Below are 23,739 nucleotides of genomic sequence, written 5' to 3'. Positions count from 1 at the left end.
TAACTAAATTCTATGAAGCTTGGAATCATGGAATGAAAAGCTATCATGATCCATAGGCACTCGGTTGATGAAAAACAATAACACAATGTTACAGAGATGGTGGAAGACTAAAACATTTCACTCTTTATTATAGTTTGTCAACATTGTTGGGATCACTCTCTTATCACCATCCAAAGACATGCATCACCCTACAATCTAAATACTAAATCTGAAACAACCTAAGAGTAAACTGCATCATTAAACCAAACAATTCTGCCTGCATCCCCAAGTGATTATAATCGACTGGATATAGCTGTACAATTGAAATAATTGTTACAACATAAAAGGTCTCTCCAACCTTCAAAGTCCATGTAATCGACCACGCGTGCTTTGTGTCTAAAAATGTAAAGCGCGGTGAGTTTAGATTGATAGAACAAGAGTTCATAAATATATTCTTCTATTCTGATCTTCGACTGTCTTTCTGATTATTGTATAGTGGTAGCATCATACGTGATCCGTGCTTTCTCTTCCCAAAACATCGCCAGTAGAGTACCAATAATGCAACTATTACCACAATAGGAATCGCCCATCTGTTGCAAAACACAATCATTCAGCAAAAGAATTGACAGAATATTGAAATATAAATTTCTGTAAAAAAATTTGTAAGCATGCAAATGTTTATTGCTTTTTCTTCACCCCATTTAGTCAGTTCTGATAAAAATCACACCTTCAATCGTCTCCTTGCTCATTATCTCTCACAATCCAAGAATAAGACCGGAAAAGTAACTCAATTGGTATACGCATCGATGTAAAAAAAGCTCTATTTCATTGATACCTGTCTAAATCAAGAATGGGGCTGTACACCAGAGTTTCCCAAGTCCCCACAATAACATGCCAAACTGGATTGTAATAAAGAGATTCCGCAGACCAAAACAACCTTGTATATGTCTCTAAGAATATAAACATTATCCAGGCTCCAATCTCAACCAATATAAATTTAATGATAAATCGGCCAACCACCACCATAACAAGGGCGAAAGCCACCAGCCAATTGAAGAGCCTGTGATTGTATTCTTTAATAAATAGAGATTTTGACTTCCCCAACATCTGCATTTACAAGCTGCATGTTACAAAGATTCCATCAGGAAATTAAATATCAACAAAATCACAAACCTTCATCATCCGCAGCTCATAGCTGCTTTTAGAAGGTCCAACACATTCTCTTTCGAAGCTTTGGTTGCATTGAAGGAATCCTGCATTGAATTTAGCCATAGATGGCAGTCTGAGGACCTGGAGTTGGTCCATCTTGTCCTCACATCTTGTATAAAGAGCCTCACAGAGTTTCGAGGATTGATATTCATTTGACAATATAAAATTTTTGTGTACCTGAGAAGATAGATAAATTAGCATGATTTTGAAAAACCTCCAGCCATCAGATTATCTTTCCAGAAATCATACCTCCTCGATCGCTTCAACCAACTTCTCAGCAGATCTTTTTGCGTGGTAACGTCCAAAATGTTGCTCATCAAAAGCTTTCATAGCCACTTTCTTGGAATCCTCGTGGCCTTGCTGCAGCGACTCTTCTGATGTGGGTAAACCCAGATAACTCATATGTTCTTGGTAAAGTTTCAAACATCGCTCCAGTATACCCTTGTTAAAGAACTCCACAAGGGATCCAGTAGATGGAATCTCCCCTTTATTTATGGCCTCAAGAATCTGGGATATTGAATCATGTTAGAAATTGACTTGGACCTAACTCACCTCAAAAGCTAGCTCTAGAGGTGAGGATTGCCCTTGTCTATATAAAGGGCTCCCAGGTTGTTTAGCCAACCGATGTGAGACACAAACTAAGACACCAACACATCCCTCTCACGCCCAGGAATGAAACGACTGGAGCGTGGAGATATTAACGGGTGGCAAACTATGGGACAGGTGAGGCCAACTATGGGCCGTCCAACACATAATGGTGGAACCCGGGCTCTGATACCATGTTAGAAATTGACTTAGACCTAACTCACCTCAAAAGCTAGCTCTAGAGTTGAGGATTGCCATTGTCTATCTATATAAAGGGCTCCCTGGTTATTTAGTCAACCGATGTGGGACACAAACTAAGACACCAACAAATCATCATTTATAAACAGGAGTCTCAGAGGTAAGGCCGTCATACTAACATTTGAATTACAACTAAAATCCTAAATTGGAACCATTTGACATTTAAATCCATCACGTAGCATACAGAACTGAAACCATATATTATCCAGTGCCATCTTTAGCCATTAGGTGGAAATTTTACCAAGAATAGTTAAACCTTTGAGCAAGAAATTGAATTGCCTCTATCAAAAGAAAACAAATATTAAACTCTTGACCGGTTATAATAGATTACATTGCTGTTTTTCTGTACCATTACACACTCAAATTAGCACAAATTGGCTATAAAATCCAGGAAAGTCCATGAGGCTGCATGAGTAACAGCATGAATGGGTAGAAAATTCTCACCTGTTCAAGAAAAGACACAAACTCCTTTCCACTGAGAGGTTTGCCCTGGACAATCTTTGGGCGAATGATAGAAGAAACAACTTCTTTCAATTTTTCCCTCTTCTTCACATAAATAGGATCAAGCTCATCATCCTTCATATCACAAAGCTTTGTGCGTTGCAGATGAGGCTGTACCGAGATTCAGATTGAGCTAGTATTTTATGTGGAGATTACATGAATACATGTTTAATGAGTTAAAGACCTATGTAAGGAAGAGTCTTGTTGAGAAAAAAATATCCATCATAAGAATGCTAATTAATTGGCAGGGCTCACTTGATACAAGCTCATACATTTCTAACTTGGGTCATATGAAATATACTGTTCAGATCTTTTAGTAAAACTAAACCAATAATTCATCAGGAAAAATCTCGCCTAGTGGTTAAAAAAAAGTGTTCTTCGATATCTAAATGTAAAACATTTTCCTGAATAAATGTAAGCCTTGTGTGGATGTTGCCTGTTTCAGAGTTAGATAGTTTTGATGCTGACACATTGTTGTGAAAAAAGAAGAAATGAAGAATAGACATGAAAGAAAACAGAGATTCAAGAACACCACGCCAACACTTAATTATGTCAACAGAGTTTATAGCGCAACAGAATGAACAGAAAAGTCTGAAGTAGCTTCGCTATCTTAAACCATTTGACATATTTCTTTTACAGAAATAAATAGAAAAATAAGCCGTGTTCAAAATGAATGGAGAATAAAAAATTGTGTAGACAAAGTAAGACCATCCTACATATTTCTTTCAATTTCAGCTCAAGCATGCTATTTCACTCGATTTTTTTTTAAGAAATAAAAGGAAAAAAAAAACAATTAGCACATACTTCTGCAAGTAAAAGTATTCCATGTTACAAGTGAGCATTGCATCGGCAACTTGCACCAAAGAAAAACAAAGTTGAAACATAATAATGTAGTAAAAACACAGACCTGGGGTAAGCTGAAGGCAGTGCTATTTCCTCCCATGATAGCTAAAGAATCACGGATTCGGTTCACCTGAAAATAAAATCCAAAGCATGATGCGCGTATTTAGCATAAAATTATTATCATAGTGGAAGTAGAGTATTTACATACCTGATCAATATTCTTGTCCCCTGATCAAAATTCAAACTCGCCATTACTTATATTATCAAACAAATTCTTAGCAATCTAGCGCCGAATTGCCAACGTAAACAGAAAAAACTGACCGTCAGTATTAGGGACTCTTTGGAGAGCCTCATGGACCATTTCTTGCACTGACTTTCCCTCTAATAGTGTTAAAAGAGAGTATCAAGTTAAGAAATTGGCAAAACAGTAAGAAGAGTAGCTAAAAGGGATAATGTTAAAAGGACTTCCCGTGACAAAAAGAAGTTCATGCAAAGTAAATCAAGTGATGTCAGGAAACAGCTGGTTGCATATATTCAATTTATTTCAGAATCATATTCGACTATTAAGTGCCTAAAACTTATATGCATGAATACCATAGTTTTGTATACCATAGTTTTGTAGGAAAACTTACGAAGAAAATCGCGCTGGATTAGCCATAACAACTTAGCAGGCTCAAAAGCCACATCTTCTCCCTGCAGAAATAATGTATTAAACCTTTAGCATCTCATCTCATCTTTTCTTTTTTGTTTGTTTTAGCCTTTTAGGTAAAAATTTTATAAAACATAATGAAAGAAGAAAAAAAAACAGGCAAATTACCTTCACTCTGTTCCGAATGGCATATGAAAGAAACAAACAAATAACAAAGAAACATCATCAGAATAAATCAACTTGAGATGCAAAGTTAAAGCTGAGACACCAAATGTATGTAGATCAAGTGAGATGTCAAAACAAACCTTCCATAAAATTCTTCCGCAAGTTCAACGGCAAATGACAGCCGAGACACATCTGCTTCACGTATCTAAGCTTAAAACGATAAGAAAAATTGCCAAAGAAAATAAGTTTTAACATCTAAAAACAAGTGGTCGCAGATATTTTTGTTTCAATTGAACAGAGCAACAGGCATAGAGAGACAAACCGAGGAATTTAGGGGTGGCATGCAGAGTAATTGTTGCGTTTTTTAGTCTTAGACGTATTGTGAAATAGAACACAACACAACACATGACATACATGATTCAGCAATAGCTGCCTACATCTACGACACAATGAAAATACAATGGGATATCTATGGCAGGAATTACATAACTACATCGCTAAAAACTTTTTCTCAACTACTCAATGCAGGTGTCAAAGGAAAGGGAAGTTGACCGATATACCTAAAAGAATGGTCCTCATCCGAATTAAAAATCAGAGGTAATCTTGACTATGTCCGTGGGAATAATGAGGGAAATAAAATCAATAGTGTACATGAAAGATTAGTCTTGTTTCACAAATAAAAAGATTTGAGGATTAATAACTAGAATAGTTAAATAATGTAAAAATCTCTATAGCTTTTGGAGAAAACTGGGACAGAATGGCGCCAGGGTTCCAGACAGCAGAAAAATGTGAATAGCATCTTCCAAAGCACAGCATGAGCAGAACCTAAAGAACTATGAATTAAAAGTACTAACAAAGATGCTTTAGTTCTATTTAAAAAGACATATTTTTTTATGATTTCAATTATTTAAATGTGTAATAACATTCTAGAGATTTATATACGAATTTATTGGACAATTCAACAATCTTGCTCATACTAGCGAGTTATATAGCATGTGCATCACCTGCTAGTATACATGTAGATCATGAGTTTTATAGTTTCGAGATGGATCACTGTAGGTTTATTTCTAAACACTTTTGAATGGCCAAGATTTTTAATATTCCACACTAATATGATGCAAACGAATTAGAATTTGGGAGAGGGAGAAGAACAAACCGTCTCAGGAAGGTTATATACAAGCACAGAACTCATGACAGTTGCCAGGGCAAAAATCCTGTAAAACATGAGATCAGAATATCCCAGAATCAATTAGTAAGAACATGTGTATTAGTTAATTAGTTTTAAATGAAATACAACTACTTCAAAATCACCTATCATCATATACATTTGACTTTCCAAGACTTTCAAAGCCCTCAGTATCAAGATAGATGACAGAAGTTTTAACTCCGCCAATATCCATTTCAACTGGAGTACCCCACACCCATATACCTACATATACCAGAAAAAAAAAATCTGAGCACTGTTGAAAAAAACAATGCATTGATCCTCATATAAAAAGGAAATTTAGTATACACCTTTAGTTTTAGTATCACGCATGTGGCCAACACCAAAACCTATCAAATTCGAACTTTAAATCAGGATTTAGAACACATAAAATGAAAAATGAAAGTCAGCGGTACAAAATGTGATAAAGTGGACCTTCGTAACATGAAAGAGACAGAAGCTGGTTGAGTAAAAATGATTTTCCAGATCTGTATGGTCCGATAACCTATAATAGTACGCCGCACAATGAGAAGACTTTATGAATAACAAGTGTTGCAGAACACACAAACAGATGTGAAAGTGGCATGTGGAAATCCAACTAAATCATCGCAAACAAACATTTCTCAAGCACCAACAACAATAAAACAAACTGCCTACAAATTTTTCTTTGATCATCCATCCTATCTGCCACTTATTGAAAGATATCGGTCATTCCCCACACGAAGATACTTTTTCAAAATCATGTTTGTATGTTAATTGTCATGAATCTAAAGCTTACAGCAACAGCTGCAATAGGGGTTGAGATTCTTTCAATTGCCTCCAAGCCTTCTCTTGAAAGACGAAGTTTTGTGTGACCTGGATCGGGTTCTATGATAGGAAACCTGTACCATTAAATTGCACCATCAACTAAACTGTAAGTATAAAAAGCCAACTGCAAGTAAGATTGGCATTGGCAGTTAGCAAGGAGACAGAAAGAAGATACAGCCAAAATAAAGCAGTTTAAATTAACAGGACAAAATGTCTTTGGCAATATGTGAACACAAAATATATTATTGATACATAAATAAATACACACACACACACAAAGACACTTCATTTATTGATGATTGATAGCAAACATTCTGATTTTCCTCTCAGAAAGATTTTTGGACTCGAGAACCATGACGTTTAACCTCACTGTTAAAAAAATATAATTTAAATCAAGATTTCGAGAATTTCCCATCAACACAACTTCAAAAAAACCAAGGCCCATGATTCAAATAAAAAGCCGCATGCATCGTCGACAAGAAACATGAAAAGGCTCATCAAGAAAGCATATTAGCGTGACCAAGACAGATGAGCATGAATATAAAAGTGAAAAGCAAAAAGGCACCCACCATTTACCTCCCTTTACATAATAATGCGTAATACAAACCAAAAAAACATGAAAATTTACCTCGAATTCACCTTCATCATCAACCAATAAACATATTTCAAATTAAAAAATACAATGCGCCATCGACAATACACGAAAAATCCAAACCAGAGAGCAAATGCAAGCAACTGCGACACATAAACAGTAACAGAAAAAACAGAATCTAAAAAAGGCACTCACGCTTGACGAAAATTTTCAATAGCGAACGAACCAGATATCCATAAACCAACAAAAAAAGAAAAAACCGCAACCGCATTAAAAGCCCGCATCTCTGATCCGCCAAAAAACCGTCACATCAAGAATGCGGCGCTTCCTAGAGAATGAAATGCACAAGATTGTGCGGCAGAAGAAACCATCGGTGCAGTCAAGAAAGGGAACCCAAAAAAAAAAAGATGTTCGTTCAATGGAGCGGAAACAAGAGAAGGGCCGGGGGATCTCTTCTCAAGAAACCATTACTGATGGAGCAGGATAAGAAGCGTGGAGAAGCAATAGAATAGCAAACGGGATTTGGATCTTGAAAGTGGGAAGACTTTAGGAAGAGCAACGAGTTTCTTCATGCGTGGGAATTGATTTGAGGAAGACCACAACGGGCCGCAAAGCAGGGGATTGATTCCTTCCCTTCCCCCTCCAAACTTGTCAAATGTCCTGTTACTTTCCTACGTGACTCGCACCGCCCACTACTCAGTGATGGGCCTTCGTATCCAAGCCCAATTACTAACTGGACAAGCTTTTCCTACTCCGTTAAACCCGACTTATTGGGCCGGAAATATTGGGTCACCGTTGCAAATTTAGGCCCGGAATAATTAATGGACAAAGTAACATAGATAACATTATCCGGATTAAAGCCTAATTAATGAACAAAAACGTTGGATTAAATCACACACCTAGTTTCTCCAATTTATTCAAATGTTTGGTAGTATACCTTATTACTTATATAAAATTAGCGATGTAAACAAACTAAGTCAAGCCGAATATTATGAGACTCAGGTTGGCTCGTTTAAGATTTATCTAGACTTGAGCTCGATTCGAGCTTTTATCAATGATGTTTGAGCTCGGTTTGTTTTGAAATTACTAAGCTCCCAAATATAGTTCGTTTCGTCGCTTGCTCATTTATCATGTTTCAAGAGTCTAGCTGCAGCTCGACTCATTAAGCAGATCGTTTTCGAGCTTTTTGAAAAAAGAATCGATTTCGAGCATACAATAAAAATTAAAATATTTATCTATTAAAAAATATGTAAAAGGTGTGAATGAGCATATTCACTATTCACGAACATGCAGGCGAGCCAAACTCATACGAGATTAACGAGCCAAACTCGAGCTTGAGCTCGCGAGCCATATAAATGAACATGCTTCCGAACATTAAACAATCTGAACTCGAGCTCACAGACTGACTCGAGAGTCTATAGACGAACATGTGTTGCAAGTTCACGTGCTGAATATCTTTAAACCAGTCAAGCTTGATAAAATTATCAAACTCGAAATCGAGATTTGACCTTCATTCGATAAGATTAACGATCAATCTCAAACAATTTTTTTATCGAGCTGAGTCCGAATAGCTCCCGAACAACTTAATTTGTTTACATCATTCCTTACTTATACTTTTATATAATAAAATAAATTATAAATCCCCGGTTGAAACATGATTTTCTTTGTTTCAACAAAGCTTGTTTCATAGTTTTGGATAAAATAGAGTGCGTTGTTTACAAACGGATTACTTGAAAATGTCGCTTTCTTCTGGAAATAGTGTACAAGCAACCAATTAAAGTCCAACCAGTAATTTCTAGGAAAAAAAGTCATAAAAGAACACAAAGTGGTTGAAAGGTAAATGAACGATATTTATTTTTAATTTATAAGTTTGAAAAAGAAGTGATTGTATTGTATTGTAATTGTATTGTATGTATGCCACTTGATTTCCTTAATCTTGACGTTTCTCATACGTCAATATCCTGCATTTAAAGCAAATTGCGACTTTAAAGAAAGAAAACGTGTTACATTTATATGCTTAAGTAAATGGCACGTTGTTCCAATAGAGATAGTTTATTCTGTGAGAGACCTCGGGTTTCCAATCTCTAATTATAACAAAGTTTCGAATTAACTTAAGATCTATGATCTATCTAAAAGAAAAGAAAACGTAAGTTTACCATACTTCCAACAAATACTTTAAATTAAATAGAACTTTTGATTTTTTTTTAAAAATATGTTAATTACTCAGAGTAGAGTGGTGACTTGATTATGTTTAAGGGTAATATTTTTGTATGTATAAAAAAATAATATTTTTTCATTAATCGAATCGAATATCAAAATTTAACTCATAAAATGATGAATTTTGTGATATACGTAATCCATGAATCAAAAGAAATCCATACAAGTCGTGTTTCCACTTCTTTATTTGCTTGTCTCTTCCCCGCACTTTATTCTGAATGTGATGTTTTCTTAACAAATAAATTTTAAACTTTGCGTTATACATTCCAAACCATTATCAAATGTATTCATGACTTCTGGCTATATCGGATACTCCCACATATTATATTAGAATAAGATGAGATATAGAAAAATACTAAAAAAATATTAAAGCTTAAAGTCAAAAAGATAATTATAAGTGAGTTATATCTATGTACAATTATAATGTCCATTATAAACTTCATCCGAAGAAGAAAGCTGGTTATGGTCTATAAGTTGATGAGACGTTAGAAAAAGAATAATATGTTATACCCTCGTATTGTAACGTTAAAATATATATTACTCTTACCCTAGTTTGTAGTCATAAAAACAAATATCTATATTGAAATTACATGACACTACCAATTAGAAAATAGATGCTCCAAGTAGCATTAGACTTTATTCATAAACTGTAGTGCAAGGGTGGTGGTGGTGCATGGTGGTTTGAAATTTGAAATGAAAGATGAATGAATGTTGAAATATATATTGTATTGAATAATAATTAATGAAGGGTCTAAAATTCCGTTCCATGATGCTTTTGAGGATCATAACGTGACAAAAACTGCACGGGAAACGAAGCACTTTGGAGTAAAAAGAAGTCACGATTTCCTATACTTAAAAAAGATACTTTGCTTAAGCAGTCTTTTGGTGAAAACAAACACACACATAACTCTATATATACTCCATTTATTATTCTCTGCGCCGAAGGCTGAGTTAGGCCAACTACTAAACTAATCATCATCGCCCCTACCTAGACTAGACTACCTTCCGAGGAATTCAATCTAGCTAGGCCTCAACAATTTTTTTTTTATTTTTTATTTAATTTAATTTAATTACCAAGGGTCTAGTCACGAAGTTATTTAGCTCTTTGTGATTATTTTTGGATCTATTCATTGATTTTCGTGGATACATATTTCTCACATTTGAAAGGAAATCCACCCGTAGGACATTAAGGAGGGATCGAATTCAATTGCATTTCTTAGTGTATACACGATGGATAGTATTTTATGCTTTTGAGGAAATAGAGAGACGTACGTGCTACATCGAATTCCAAATTAACATGATATTTCAATAGTGTATCCTTCTTCTCAAAAAAAAATATAGTGTATTCTTACGTTAATGTTAAATCAAAAATTAATGATTTTTTAGAAAGATTAAGGTTCTGTTTGGATTGATATTTTAAAATATTTTTTATATTTTATAAATAGAGAAAATTTAAATTATGTGTTTGAGAAAAAAAATATTTGTAAAAAAATGTTCTCCTAGCAAATGCGATGTGTTTTTTAATGTTTTTGGAATTGAAAATAATGAAAAAAAATCTAAACACATTATTTTTAAATTGTAAAAAAAAATTTAATAGAGTAGTTGTTTACATTTAAAAAATGCATATTTGTTCTTAAAATAAAATTTAAAAAATTTATTTAAAAAATTTTGATTTAGTAATTTTCAAAAAAAAAAAAAAACCCCCCGAGATTTGATCAGTTCGAAGTTTACTAAACATTAATGGCGTTGGTTTTTACTTTTTATTGTCAATGTCAATTTAAAAGAAATATCAGCTGGTGGTATAAAGATTGTAATTTAGATCAAGCATTGAGTAATTTGAAGCCCGATTAAAAACATTACATCCACCCTCTAACTACTAATTCGTATTTATTATAATATAATATAATACATAAAGCCTTGATATATATATACTCCGTTTTCTAAAATCTACACTTCATCTCATTCTCATGTAAAAATATATCAAATTTACTCACAAGTAAAATATAAATAACAAAAAATTAAAACGTAAATATCAATTTCTTATATAATAATAAAAACAATTTTGAATGAAAAATTAAAGTATACATTTTATAGGGAAAAAAATCCGATTTAGAAAATAGTAAACTATTTAGTTTCCGAAATTGCATTGATCGATCTTTGAAACAGGATAGGAAGAATTAAGGATAACATAAAATTAACACAGTTGATATTCAGAGCAGGAAATCACAAACAAGAACATTGAATTTATTCACGTCGGTATATAAGTTTTTTTCTCCTTGGTTTTCTTTTACGTTATTTATATTTATACTTATTATGTTCCAGACTAATTCTTCACACCCTTGCGATAAAAACAGAAGGGGAATTACATGCAAGCCGAGAACTAAAAACTATGATCAAACAAAATTTTATGGTTCATCTTCTTGAATTATTGAAGCTAGACCAGCCACAATCTTAGCTCCTTTCTGCAAAATCTTGGGTTTAATCTCCGGCGGCTCCCACGGCAGAACCACCGTCGGAGTTGCAGTCGTCTTTTCGTCGTCCTCACCGCCGTTGATTTGCCCAACGGGGGAGCATTTCTCTACTAATACGAAGTCATTTTCATCGCAAGAACTTGTCTTTTCGACCGATACCTCCTCTTTCTTGTCAGCATCGTTGTTCAAAATATGGCGAGTGTGTGGAGAGAGCCATTTGGATTTTACGTAATCTGCTTTGCGCCATGGAGGAAGAGGCATGCCCTTCTTGTTCAAGCTCTGTTTAGCTGATTCTGATACGATTCCGATGATCTTTTCGAGACGATCGGCCTTTCCCACGAATATGTTGGGCAGTATTTGAAGGATCAGTTTGTATGCCTTGGTGGATCTTGCAATTTCGAATTCTGCTCTGAAATCAACGTCGATCAAAAATCTCTCCGACTCCATTATCACATCTACGTATTCGTATTCCCCTGAAAATAGAATACATGCCTCAGCAACGCTGGATAATTTCTAGGAATTAATAATGATAAGAGAAAGAACCAAGTTTTGCAAAATATCGTTAATTCGCTACCTGCAGGAAAAGAGGGTGTTTTCGCCCATTTTGATTTGCAGATTGAGGCATTGTATCCAAGCGCCGCCAGGCTATCTGTCAAGTTTTCCCTGCAAAACCCATCTTTGCGCTTACTGATTTTGTTTTTCTCGACTATTCTGGCAGTGTCAGCCAACAGATTTCTCTCAGAGACGCATACAGAGAGTACCAAACTCTGATCAATAAACGGCACAAAAATTGTTCAGATGCATTATCCATGAACATGAACTCCTACGCAGCCAAAAAATATGCCCACAAAATCATCACTGTATGTAAAGCTAATGATGCTTACCTTAAGGATGTCGCAAGCATCCAGGGGAGAAGAAGCCTTGAACGAATCATACTCATCCTCACAGTCGTCGGAACAGTTTCCGTTGAAACAATTGCATAGGTTTCTGCCGCACTTGGGCTTCTCGTTGTTCTCTTCGATGAAATTCTGAACCATTTTCGCCAGGCAGACGGAGCTCGGCTCGAACTCCTCAGACGAATCCTTGTTGAAATGATTCTGCGGCTCATCAGAGCTGGGAGGTTTATCTTGCGTAGAAATTTTCAGGACACTCGAGAATTGCCTCTCGAAAAGACGTTTGAACCGGGACTTCACTGGCTTCGACGGCTCGAAATTAGCCGGAACTCGTTTCTCCGGCAACACGTTCAAATCGACGGGCTGAATTTTCGACGGGAAGGGCATTATTCCCAATATGCTAATTTCCTTTGGAACTATGTGGAGTTTCTCTCAATTCTAAGTCTCCATTTTTTCATCCAGTCAGTCAATTGAGAAGACTTCAAACCTAATATCTATCTAACAGATTTAAACCTCATAAGATTTTAATATCTCATCCATTTCGCAGTAGATCGCCTGCCTGAAAACGGCTCCAAATTGATAATGATTTGAGAAAGAAAAGGAAAAAAACTATTCGATCTCGACAAAAGAAAAATCAATCGACACAAGAACAGAAAAGTTAAGCTAAAAACCGGCCCCCCAATCTTCAAAAATTAAAAGGGTTAATAACAAATCAGATACCAAAACCAGAGGATTACCAAAATTTCAACAATAATCCATCTCTAATTGCAAAAGAAAGCATGGAATAACTTGTGAAGTCTGCTAAGCTTCACTTTCGCGTAGCGCGTTCAAATTCCGAAAACCCTCACGCTAAAAAAACAAAAAAACAAAAAACAAAGAGAAAACCCTCAGCTCTAAGAAACGTGACGACTCCGGCAATCGGAAACGGAAAGCCGATCATCAGAAGCCGGAATCTCCATTTTCCGGACACAAAAGCCGAAATCCGGAGAGAAGATGGAGCACCAAACAAAAAGAAGAAAAAGAAAGAGAGAGTACACGCAGACACACGAGAAGTGTGTGAGAAAGTGTGGGAGAAATGGTAGCTGTTTTGGTGTGATTTCCTTTTGTTGTGTACTTCGTGTGACGACTTAGGGGGCGACCGGGAAGGTGGGGGGGGCCCTTTTTATAGGAGAAAAAAAGCCCAATTTGCGGACTAGGATTAGATTCTGCCACGCTGGAATATCACGTGGCAATCAATCCATTCCTTCTCGGGCTACGTGTCGCGCGATTAGGAAACCTTCAGCTCTCCACTAGCTGCTTCACGACGCCACGTACGGTGCATTCACGGAGACGCGTCGAGGGCTCCCATTGAATTCTCCAAAATACCCCTGGAAGGGACGAAAATGAGAGAGGATTCGAGAAGGATCGGGATTTCGGAAATATTTATCATCCCCATACTTTAAGGTTGTGTTTACTTAGTAAGATTAATTATATATATATAGATAAATAATACTAACACTATTAAATTAATTTTATAGGATGTTGAATAATGATGCATAAACAATCACATGTTTACTTTGATGGATCAATTTTGTGATTGATACTATGATTAAATGACGAGTTACAATTTTGTCCTTTGTATATAATATATAATCTTATTTTTAGTTTTTATTTGTAAAATTGGGATTGTGATTTTTATTGAAAAATGTAAATTATTATTAATCCACATGTAAATTATTTTAATTGACCAAAATTATTGAGTATAAATATTATTTATTTTTTAAAAAAATTAATAAATTGAGTTAAAAAAAACTTTTCCCATGAATAAGGATAAATTCTAATGAAATGTATTAATCATATATTAAATTATTAAAATTTTCATGTTTTATAATTTATAAATTGACTTTTTGTATATTAAAATTAAATGAAATGTATTAATATATCTTAAAGTATTTGAAATTTATATTCATGTTATATAATTTTTTTAAATGAGATTTTCATATATTATTTTTTTGGAAAGTAAATTAAGGATATTAGTGTAATTTTTTTCAATTAGAAACATAATGATTATTTATCACACCATTTATTTGTGATAAATCATCAAGATTTAAAGTTTAAATTAGATAACTATGGATGAGCTTTATGAGTTAATACGGACCCTCAAAAAGTAAGTAAACATATGATTGCTTAGAATTATTAATATAATCTTATACTTACGCAACCATATAAAACTCGTACGCGTTTCATTGAGCATAGGGGTACCACCAAAAAAAGCAAAAACACCACAATAAAGTCGATCGGTAGAATGAGAAAAACTATGAAGATGAAGCTCAAAGAGGACCTTTGATGGATATGATCAGTCTGCATCAAAATATATTTCGTGCTTCAGAATAATTAGAAATATTGCATTTAATAGAGCATTTATACAATTTAAATGCAATCCTTATTGTTTGTACACACATGAACCGTAACTATAAGTTCTATTTAAGTTAGCAAATTAACCTCAAACACAAACAATCCTTGTATGTAATGTATTTGTTAAATTTATAATGTTAATTTCCAGAGTTTTTAGATTATTGACGTCATGTGTATCATTTAAATTACTTTTTTTTTAAGTAATATATATGTCACACATACAATTGTTCATGGGGTGTAAAGCTCTGAAGTAACATAGAGTTATTCACTCTCAAAAAAAAAAAACATAGAGTTATTAGATTGCAAGTGACTCAAACACTTGCCCAAGACAGACCCTGTTATTAAATTATTTCATGCTTCAAGTTCTGAGATTATGTTTACACATTCGCTAGCTTATTTTGCTAATTTTTCATTCTCTCCTTTTGTGTGAGAGCAAGTAAATTTTTCGTCTTGGTTAGTAAATCTTATAATGAACTTTACTCCTCGGTTTTAATATATAATAATAAAAGTTTTTACCGTCAAAAAATACTAATAAGAAAAAGATTGCGACCATGTCGACCTAATCAATATATATTTGAAATAAAAAATAATATTATTGATACAAACAACAATATTTTAAATGAATCGAGTCGTTACCTACATATCGAAAATCGGTCTCGCAAAATTAATTTGTGCAACGGTCTCATAAAAAATTTTATGTAATCGTGATAGTCTCGATCACTAATAAAATATTGTTTTTATCGAGCGATAATATCAAATTTAACCGTAAATGTTCGATTACTATGCATTAAAAAAAGTGAGAGCTGAAAGATCAGCCCCCACCAAAAAGGCAGATGCACCACCGCTTGATTTTATTTTCCTAGAAAATAAGAGCTTTCAATTTTTTTATTTTTTAAAAATCAACATTTATCATGTTTTTTCAGCTTGTTTCGTAACATCAATATACAGACTATTTAGTTTCTCGTGTCTAAAGTTGTAAAGTATTATTTCTTTACGATAATTTATCAACGAAATAGCTCATAGATGTAATACAGGTTAAATATAATTTTCATTCAATTTTTAGTTTAGTTGTCATTTGATACACGACGTTTTATACAACTAGATCAACATTAACAACCAATTTGTTTATGTATTGAATTATCTATTTTCAACATGGTAAGACTGTGAGTTTAGTCTTTTTCATGTTTGTTTGTGATTAAATTTTTCATATTATTAAGTTTCAATCTAAGTATATTATATTTATTTTTTCAATTATAGTTTTTTTTACTCGACGTGTTAAGATTGGACCTAACCCAACTTTAGAAGCTAGCTCAAACGAGAAGAAATATTGTCAAAGTCCATACATGAAACTCACACGAACTCTATCTAGATAATGTGAGACATCTAGCACACACCCATCACACCCAAGAATATGTGTGTTCAGGATATTGTGCGAAATAGAACCGTCTAATTGGTGTCTTCATATTGTGAGACTTTAGCCCTTGCAACTTTGATATTTTCAAATCAACCCCTATCGGGTTTCACTTTCGAATTAAATCATATTCATTCCCAAAACTTGGAATTTAATCTTAAATTCCATAAATATTCAAATCAAATATTTATTCTTTTAATTTAAGAATTCCCGGAATTTAATTCTCAAAATCCGTAAATTCTCAAATTAAATATTTTCTGCTCGAAAATTAAATCTCTCATTTCCATAACTTCTCAAATCAATATTTGCCCAAAATACGGAAGTTAATTCTCAAATTCCATAATTAATAACTTAAATTTTCGGGCCTTACACATATATAGAATAATCAAACTTAAAATAGATAAATGAACATAACTCGGGTTTTCAAGCCATATAAATTTGATGTTGCTGCAAAAGATGATCTCCTTGCGGAGCTAAGAGTCCTTCCCAACCTGGAGATGTGGATTTCGAGTTGCGCAAGAAGTATGGGTGGGCGTTGGGTTCAGTTACGTCAGGTCGGGTACCAATCTGTCGGGTTGAAAAATTGGCTACCTGAATATGACCCGAAAATATCGGGCACCCGATTTGAGATACCCGAAAATTGAAGTCACGTAAAAAAATCCTGATTTCTTAACGTAGAGAGGCACGTGATGCTGTTTCTATGAAATTGACTATCCATAAGCTTTCTCTGAACAAATTAATTAACAATATCATTATATAAACACAACAAATAAATCAATAAATCGAGAGAACAATAGCATGGAGCGCATAAAAACTGATTAAGGTAGAGACACAAAGTGTGAGTTGATAGTTATAGCAAGAATGATGGTTTTTGTGAGCCGCATTTGCGTCCGCCATCCAAGACTCCAGGTCCAACCGTTTGTGGGGTGGCGTTTGAATTTTGAAACTTGAAAGTCGAAACTCTTACCTGTAGCCGTTATATAAGGGAGTGAAATAATTAAAGAAAGAAGATGGGACATTGGGTTGTGCTATGTCTGAATTGAAGAAATAAGATAGGGTTTTAGGTTGTACTATGTCTGATTGTCACAATTAACAATACACAGACTATTTAATTGTCATACTATAATTTATTTTTAAAAAAATCGGGTACCCGATACCCGATCGGATAACAAAAAAATAACCGACATCAACCCAAATTTTAGTATTTCGGGTTCGGGTAGAACCCGAACTCGAAAATTTTAAAAACTACCCGACCCAATCGGTTAAAACTCGATCGAGTCGGGTACCTAAAACCCGACACTAAACGCCCATCTCTAGCTATCTAGAAGAACCTTCCCGACCTGATGAAAGCCTGAAATCAATAACAAGAGTGTTATAAGTGGCTGGAAGGTTCTTGCAGTGTATTTCATCCGACGCTCAAGTCAAATGTGAGAAAAGAAGAATATAATGAATGGTGTGTGTACTCAAAAAGTGGAACCTCCAACAATGAAATCAAACAAGTTATTTATAGGAAAGACAACTAGATCTGTCATTTCTTAATAAGAATCAGTGATCATAAGGATCATGATCCCGTAAGTCTCCGTGGATATCTTTTCTGAATTCTCCTCGAAAGATGGAAGGTCGAATCCTTTGAGTGATTTACTTGTTCTGAAGATTGGTATTATTTGGCCGAACTGGGATACTGGCCGACCTTCCACAATGGCCGACCTGATGTCATGTCTCTGGGAGCTATGCCGACCTAAAAAAATAACCGATATGCCACAATGACCGACCTGAGAATGACTGACCTAACATCACGTCCCTGGGAGCTATGCTGGCTTGGAACAATGGCCGACCTGCCACCATGGCCAACTTGAGAGGTGGTAGACCTGGTGCCTTGGCTTTAGGGACATTGATGAATGATGCAAGGGATGAGCTGAGCTCATTGTAGGGGTATAAAATTAAATGAACATACTGTGAGACTTCTAAACGAACCGAGCTTGAGCTTGCGAGCCTTCTAAACGAGTCAAGTTTGAGCCCCTGAGCATATTCATGAACATGTTCGTAAGCTCACGAGTAGAATATCCTGAAGCTCAAGTTCAACTCGTTAAAATTTTTGAGCTCGAAATCAAGCTCAGGCTCGATTTGATGTGCTTAACAAACGAGCTTTTTATCGAGTCGAGTTCTGAATAGCTCGTAAACAGTTCGGTTATTTATATCCCTAAAAATTGAGGAGAGGATGAAAAAAACTTAAATTAATTGTAACAATATAATATAATTATATATATATATATATATATATTATATATCTCTACTATTTTATTAACGTTGAAATATGTATAGTAACTGTTTCTCTCATCTAATGTAGGGACAACAAGTTTTTTTTTTTCATTTTACCTTTCATTTTATTCTTTTTGTGAAAAAATATGCCCATTTTTTTAAAAAAATATCTCACTTGAAAATACATCAATCTCTACACCCAACCTTCTCAAAAAAATAGAATTCAGTTACTGAACTATCAACACTTCTTAAATAAAAAAAACTGAACCATCAACATGTTTATTCATATTTTTACACGCAAAGCGTGTGCCTATCCTGCTAGTATAAAGAAGATACCTTTGTTATTTACTTTGTGCCTGGAACCATTGTCTAGATCTCTCATGCTACTATCTAGAAATCAGCGATTCAAGTTTCATCCTCGATGTGCGGCGTTACATATTAATCACCTTGCTTATGCTGATGATCTTCTTCTTTTCTCGAAAGGCGATAGTTCTAGTGTTGGGTGCCTGTTCCAATGCTTGGATCCATTTGGAAAAGTCTCAAGGGTGAAGGTGTGGTAAAGTCAAATATGTACTTAGCAGGAGTGGATGATGCCTGTCGTGACCTGGTGGAAAGTTTAATGGGATTCACGATTGGTATGCTACCTTTCAGATATTTCGGCATTCCTATTTCTTCAGCACGACTACGATCCTCGGATTATAGTCTCTTGGTAGATGCCATTGCCATGAAAATCTCCCATTGACCGAGACATTCATTGTCTTATGCTGGAAAAGTGAAGCTAGTTCGATCGGTGTTACAAGGTGTCGGGTGATATTGGCTTCGATACTTCCACTTCCAGTGAATATTATAGATGATATCTATAAGCTATGCCGCAATTTCATTTGGCCGAGTAATCACCCACCAATAGCATGGAAACAAGTGTGTAAACAGAAGGAAGACGGGGGACTAGGACTCAAAGACTTATTGGCTTGGAACAAAGCATTGTTGACCAAAACCCTATGGAAAATTCAGATGCGGAAAGAATCTCTTTGGATTAAATGAGTTAATAAAAAATATAGGAGATTTCAGTCGATTAGAGATTGGAGATGACACAAGGATGAATCCCCTTTGATCAAGAACTTGATCTCTATTCGGGATGAGCTCCTGGTGCGATTGGGAGATTGAGATGCAGTAGTGGGGCGGTTGAAGTCTTGGTTTGGGCAGGGGGAGGCTTGAATAATACCTATAAGTTCTTCATGGAGGCCCGAGGGAGGTGGCATTGGAAGCCAATTATTTGAAAATCGTGTATACTTCCGAAAAATCGCATAGTGTTATGGCTACTTGAACATGGAAAACTTTTGACAAAAGACAGACTTGGACATGTTGAAAACAAAAATTGCCCGCTGTGTGATACATTGGAGGAATCGGTTCGGCATTTGTTCTTCAATTGTTCGATTACAGTGGAGGTGTGGGATAGGATCCGAGAATGGTTGGGAATGAAGAAACTTATGAGATTCGATGCATGCTGTTGGCAGCGCCTACAGGGGAGTGTATCGGGGTACCGAAACACTAGCCTTTATGAGAGTTTGTGCTCTTGCAGCGACGGTATACCAAATATGGAATATGAGAAACATGGCACAGTTTGAGGGTCAGGTGGCGGATATTGAAGATGCTACGCAAAAGATTAAGCTCTTTGTATTAAGAAGTGTTCCATCGTCTTGTAATATTTATGAATTTTGAATTTTAGTGGTGCAGAGTGAATTATTTGGTTTATTTTTCCTTGGAATGCCCAATGTATATGTACTTTTTTTTTTTTTTTTTACCCCTTTTAATGAAATTTATTTAATAAAAAAAAAGATACCAACACTAGGGGTGGTTCGGTACGGTACCGCATACCGTACCGAATACCGCATACTATACCGGAAATTTCGATACCGATTCCGTACCAAAAATTTTGGTATACCAAAATTTCGGTATGATATAAATCCATACCGATACCATACTGAATACCGAAATTCGGTACGATATCGGTATGATACCGCGTATATCGATTTTTTTATATTGTTTTTTTTTTAAATATCGGTATACACGGTATCATATCGATATCGTGTATACCGATTTTTTTCTGGTATACCAAAATACCGAAAATTCAAAAATCTTATACCGATATCGATACCGATACCAAAAATTTCGATATATTCGATTTTTTTCGATACAATAAAGACGATATGACAACATTTCAATATTTTTCGTCATCCTAACCAACACCACAAAACTTCGAAGACTGAGGACGGAAAAAGCAACTACATTATTATATTTTGAAAGTGATTACATGATTAAATTTTGAAAAAGATAGTTGGTATGATTGCGTCTCGAGAAGCGGGACTCATACACACGCTTTTAACCATTTCCATTGTCCACTTTTGTCCAAGGATTCGTTTTAGGCACGTATGACGCCTTTTTTCCACCACCATCGTTTTAAACATTTCGACTAATTCAAATTTGGGAGTGTGACGCGTTTGTTTTCATGCCATCACTCACTTTCATAACACTCCCATTAATCACAGTGCTTAAAGTTTGACTTGACCCAAAAGAAAAAGGAGGTTAATTACTATGAACTCTTTTGGGATATACTAATCCAATGATTTACTATGGATTGGATTTACTATGGGTAAAATACATAAGGAGTTTATGTTTGATATATACAACTTTTCTTTTTTTAAAAAATAATAGTTGTTTTGGATAGGGGTGAGAAAAAATACAGAATTTTCAGTACATCGAAGTTATCGTACCGAAAAAATACTGAATTTATCGAATTTTCGATATACAGAATATTTCGATACAGTATGGTTACAATGTGAAATTTGAAAATTTCGATATATACTAGTATACCGAAACAATATAAAAATATTTTAAAATATATAATATTTATAATCAATAAAATTTAAAAAATATAAGATTTTTTTCAGTATAAAACGGTATACACCAATACTGTACCGAAATTTTGATATGATCGATATGCTATTTATAAGTACCGAAAATTTCAATATACCAAAAATAAGTACTGAAAATTTCGGTATATCGATTTTCGTTATACAAAGAGTTTTGATACGATATCGATATAATATTTTCTTATACCGTATTTTTTAGTACGATACGATACGATATACCACCCCTGATCTTAGATACTCTCATCATATATTGAAATGAATCCAACGGTCCAACCCTCTGTGACACGAGTTGACCAAATAGTGTAAGTTATTAGCATTTAGCGCTAGCTTCTCATAATTGATACAATTTTAATTTACATTTATATCTTTCAAAAATATCAAATCTATCTTGTTTAAATGAGTTGAATTCAATCTAGCATTAAAACAATATCCTATGATTAACATTATTTATACGTGATGCCATTATTATTTTTATATGAATCTTACATGTGAAAATGAATACATACTGATTGATACAATTTTAAGACGATAATATCTCAAAAGTAACCTCTCATCAAACAAAACTTGAAAATTGTGCTTGCCGATTTTAGTGTAAACTGTAATGCTTGATATTTAGCGAAGTTAACTAAAATTAAAGAGTTTATGAGCTCAAATCAATTTTTTTTTTTGAAAGAAAAACTTGTAATATTATTGATTAACTTCAGTCATTAGTATTACTAGTTGAATCAACCAAAAAAAAATTTACCATTCATCCATACAAACGATGAAGGGGAAGAAAAAGCAAAACGAGCCAAATTATGAGCTATTTTATTGGCTGAACTACGAACATGGATTAATTCCGATATCACATGATCAAATTTTAAGTGAAATATTTAATTTAAAAAGTTCTATAGTCGACATTAAAATATGTGCATCGAGGTCAAATTTTAAACCCTATCATGAGCCAAGCATAAAGCTTTTTGGTCGCAAATATTTCAATAAAATAGAGACTCGTACTCGAGACTTGGTTTTCCTTTATGCCTTTTTTCTCGTATACATGTTCTCTAATTAACATGTATTTGGACGGAGGAACTCATAGATTTGAATTTAAAGGCAATTTTCCTTTGTTATATTATAATATTAAATTATTTCACTAATTTTCACATTCAAATAATTTTTTTTTTTTTTATGTAGGAACTCGCAGCCGCTACCTTACGGTGCGCTCTGGATAAACTTTCGGACTAACGCAATAACATGCAAACTACGTTAGTCAGGTAAACAACACATTCAAATGATTTTGCATCAATAAGAGTGGCAATTTAACATGCATGAAAAACAAAGACCAAACAATTGTTAATAATTAGCAATGGTCTATTTCAAGACACAAAAATCATTTTCTTTAATCAGTTTGTTATTGAATTATTAATAAATCGTCAAATTTATGTATGAGCTGACATATCATCCAGCTAGAAACTTGATTACCCTTATCTTAATGCGTTAAGAGTAAGTTTGGTTCGAAGGATGTGATTATTGAATGATTAGTAGATAAATGATAAGAAGAATGATTGATGTAGATATGTAATGTATTGTGTTAAAATTGTATTTTGTTTGGTATGATTTCGTGGATGTGATAAATTAAGAATTTTTGTACATTTGGACTAAATTACCCTTCAAATATAATGAAAGTATTGCTGCCCTAATTTATTTATCTCAACTGCTGCTTGGATTTTGTAAGGCCGTCTTCACCCTTCTTCATTCGAATGCTTCTTCATTTTTCTTAATCGAACCATTCTTCTTTGATATTTTTTGAAATATTATGGGTAGATCGACAATCTGTTGCTTCTCATCTATCATTTTTCTGTGTTCTCGAAATATTCTAGAAATAAATATACATAATTTTTCTGTGTTTTCTGCTGTGTTGTTTTCATGATGAATTACCGAGAAATTAAGACATTGTTGTATGATTTTACTTGGGTACGAGGACGAGTCTGGATTTATGATGTTTTCGCACCTGTGAGAGAAAACCAAACACACAGCTTTTTTCTTCCATCGTTGACATGGAGAAGCGATGAGCGAGATGCTGGGCCCTCCTTTTTCTTGGGTGTAGTATCAAGGGCAGAATTGGAAATAGGGGTTTGATTATGAAAATGATTGTTAATACATGGAAGGTAGACGAGTTTACTATCCTTCAAATAATATCAGTTTGTCCTTTGGACAATAGATTCACTAGATTTATTAAAAATTGTACCAAACACCATATTAATCGATGAAACCAGCCACAATCTTAGTCAATCATTTATATCAAACGGGCCCTAAAGTCCAATTATATATGTTACTTTTTTTAAAAAAAAAATTTATATATGTTTCTGTAACATATACAATTTTATTTTCAA

General features: G+C 34.3%; 2 protein-coding genes across 2 annotated transcripts; both read right to left on the bottom strand.

The window, feature by feature from the left end:
- Positions 1 to 107: 107 nt before the first annotated feature.
- LOC140880246 (uncharacterized) lies at positions 108 to 7,410 on the bottom strand. Its single transcript, XM_073284534.1, has 17 exons — positions 6,988 to 7,410; positions 6,172 to 6,274; positions 5,829 to 5,898; positions 5,705 to 5,743; positions 5,501 to 5,618; positions 5,346 to 5,403; positions 4,330 to 4,394; positions 4,193 to 4,199; positions 4,008 to 4,068; positions 3,697 to 3,756; positions 3,584 to 3,603; positions 3,440 to 3,505; positions 2,476 to 2,643; positions 1,438 to 1,695; positions 1,153 to 1,365; positions 815 to 1,086; positions 108 to 569 (listed from the first exon to the last, which is right to left on the bottom strand). Exons 1-17 carry the CDS (start codon positions 7,074 to 7,076, stop codon positions 437 to 439), a joined length of 1,800 nt encoding a protein of 599 aa, XP_073140635.1. The 5' UTR covers positions 7,077 to 7,410; the 3' UTR covers positions 108 to 436.
- Positions 7,411 to 11,199: 3,789 nt separating this feature from the next.
- LOC140882643 (uncharacterized) lies at positions 11,200 to 13,487 on the bottom strand. Its single transcript, XM_073288763.1, has 3 exons — positions 12,365 to 13,487; positions 12,055 to 12,247; positions 11,200 to 11,953 (listed from the first exon to the last, which is right to left on the bottom strand). The coding sequence occupies exons 1-3, from the start codon at positions 12,758 to 12,760 to the stop codon at positions 11,415 to 11,417; spliced, it is 1,128 nt and encodes a 375-aa protein (XP_073144864.1). The 5' UTR covers positions 12,761 to 13,487; the 3' UTR covers positions 11,200 to 11,414.
- Positions 13,488 to 23,739: the final 10,252 nt, after the last annotated feature.

Source organism: Henckelia pumila, chromosome 2 (assembly GCF_033568475.1).
Source record: "Henckelia pumila isolate YLH828 chromosome 2, ASM3356847v2, whole genome shotgun sequence".
Classification (NCBI taxonomy): Eukaryota; Viridiplantae; Streptophyta; class Magnoliopsida; order Lamiales; family Gesneriaceae; genus Henckelia; species Henckelia pumila.
Note: the sequence above shows the minus strand (reverse complement) of the source record. Positions and strands in the feature narration are given on the sequence as shown.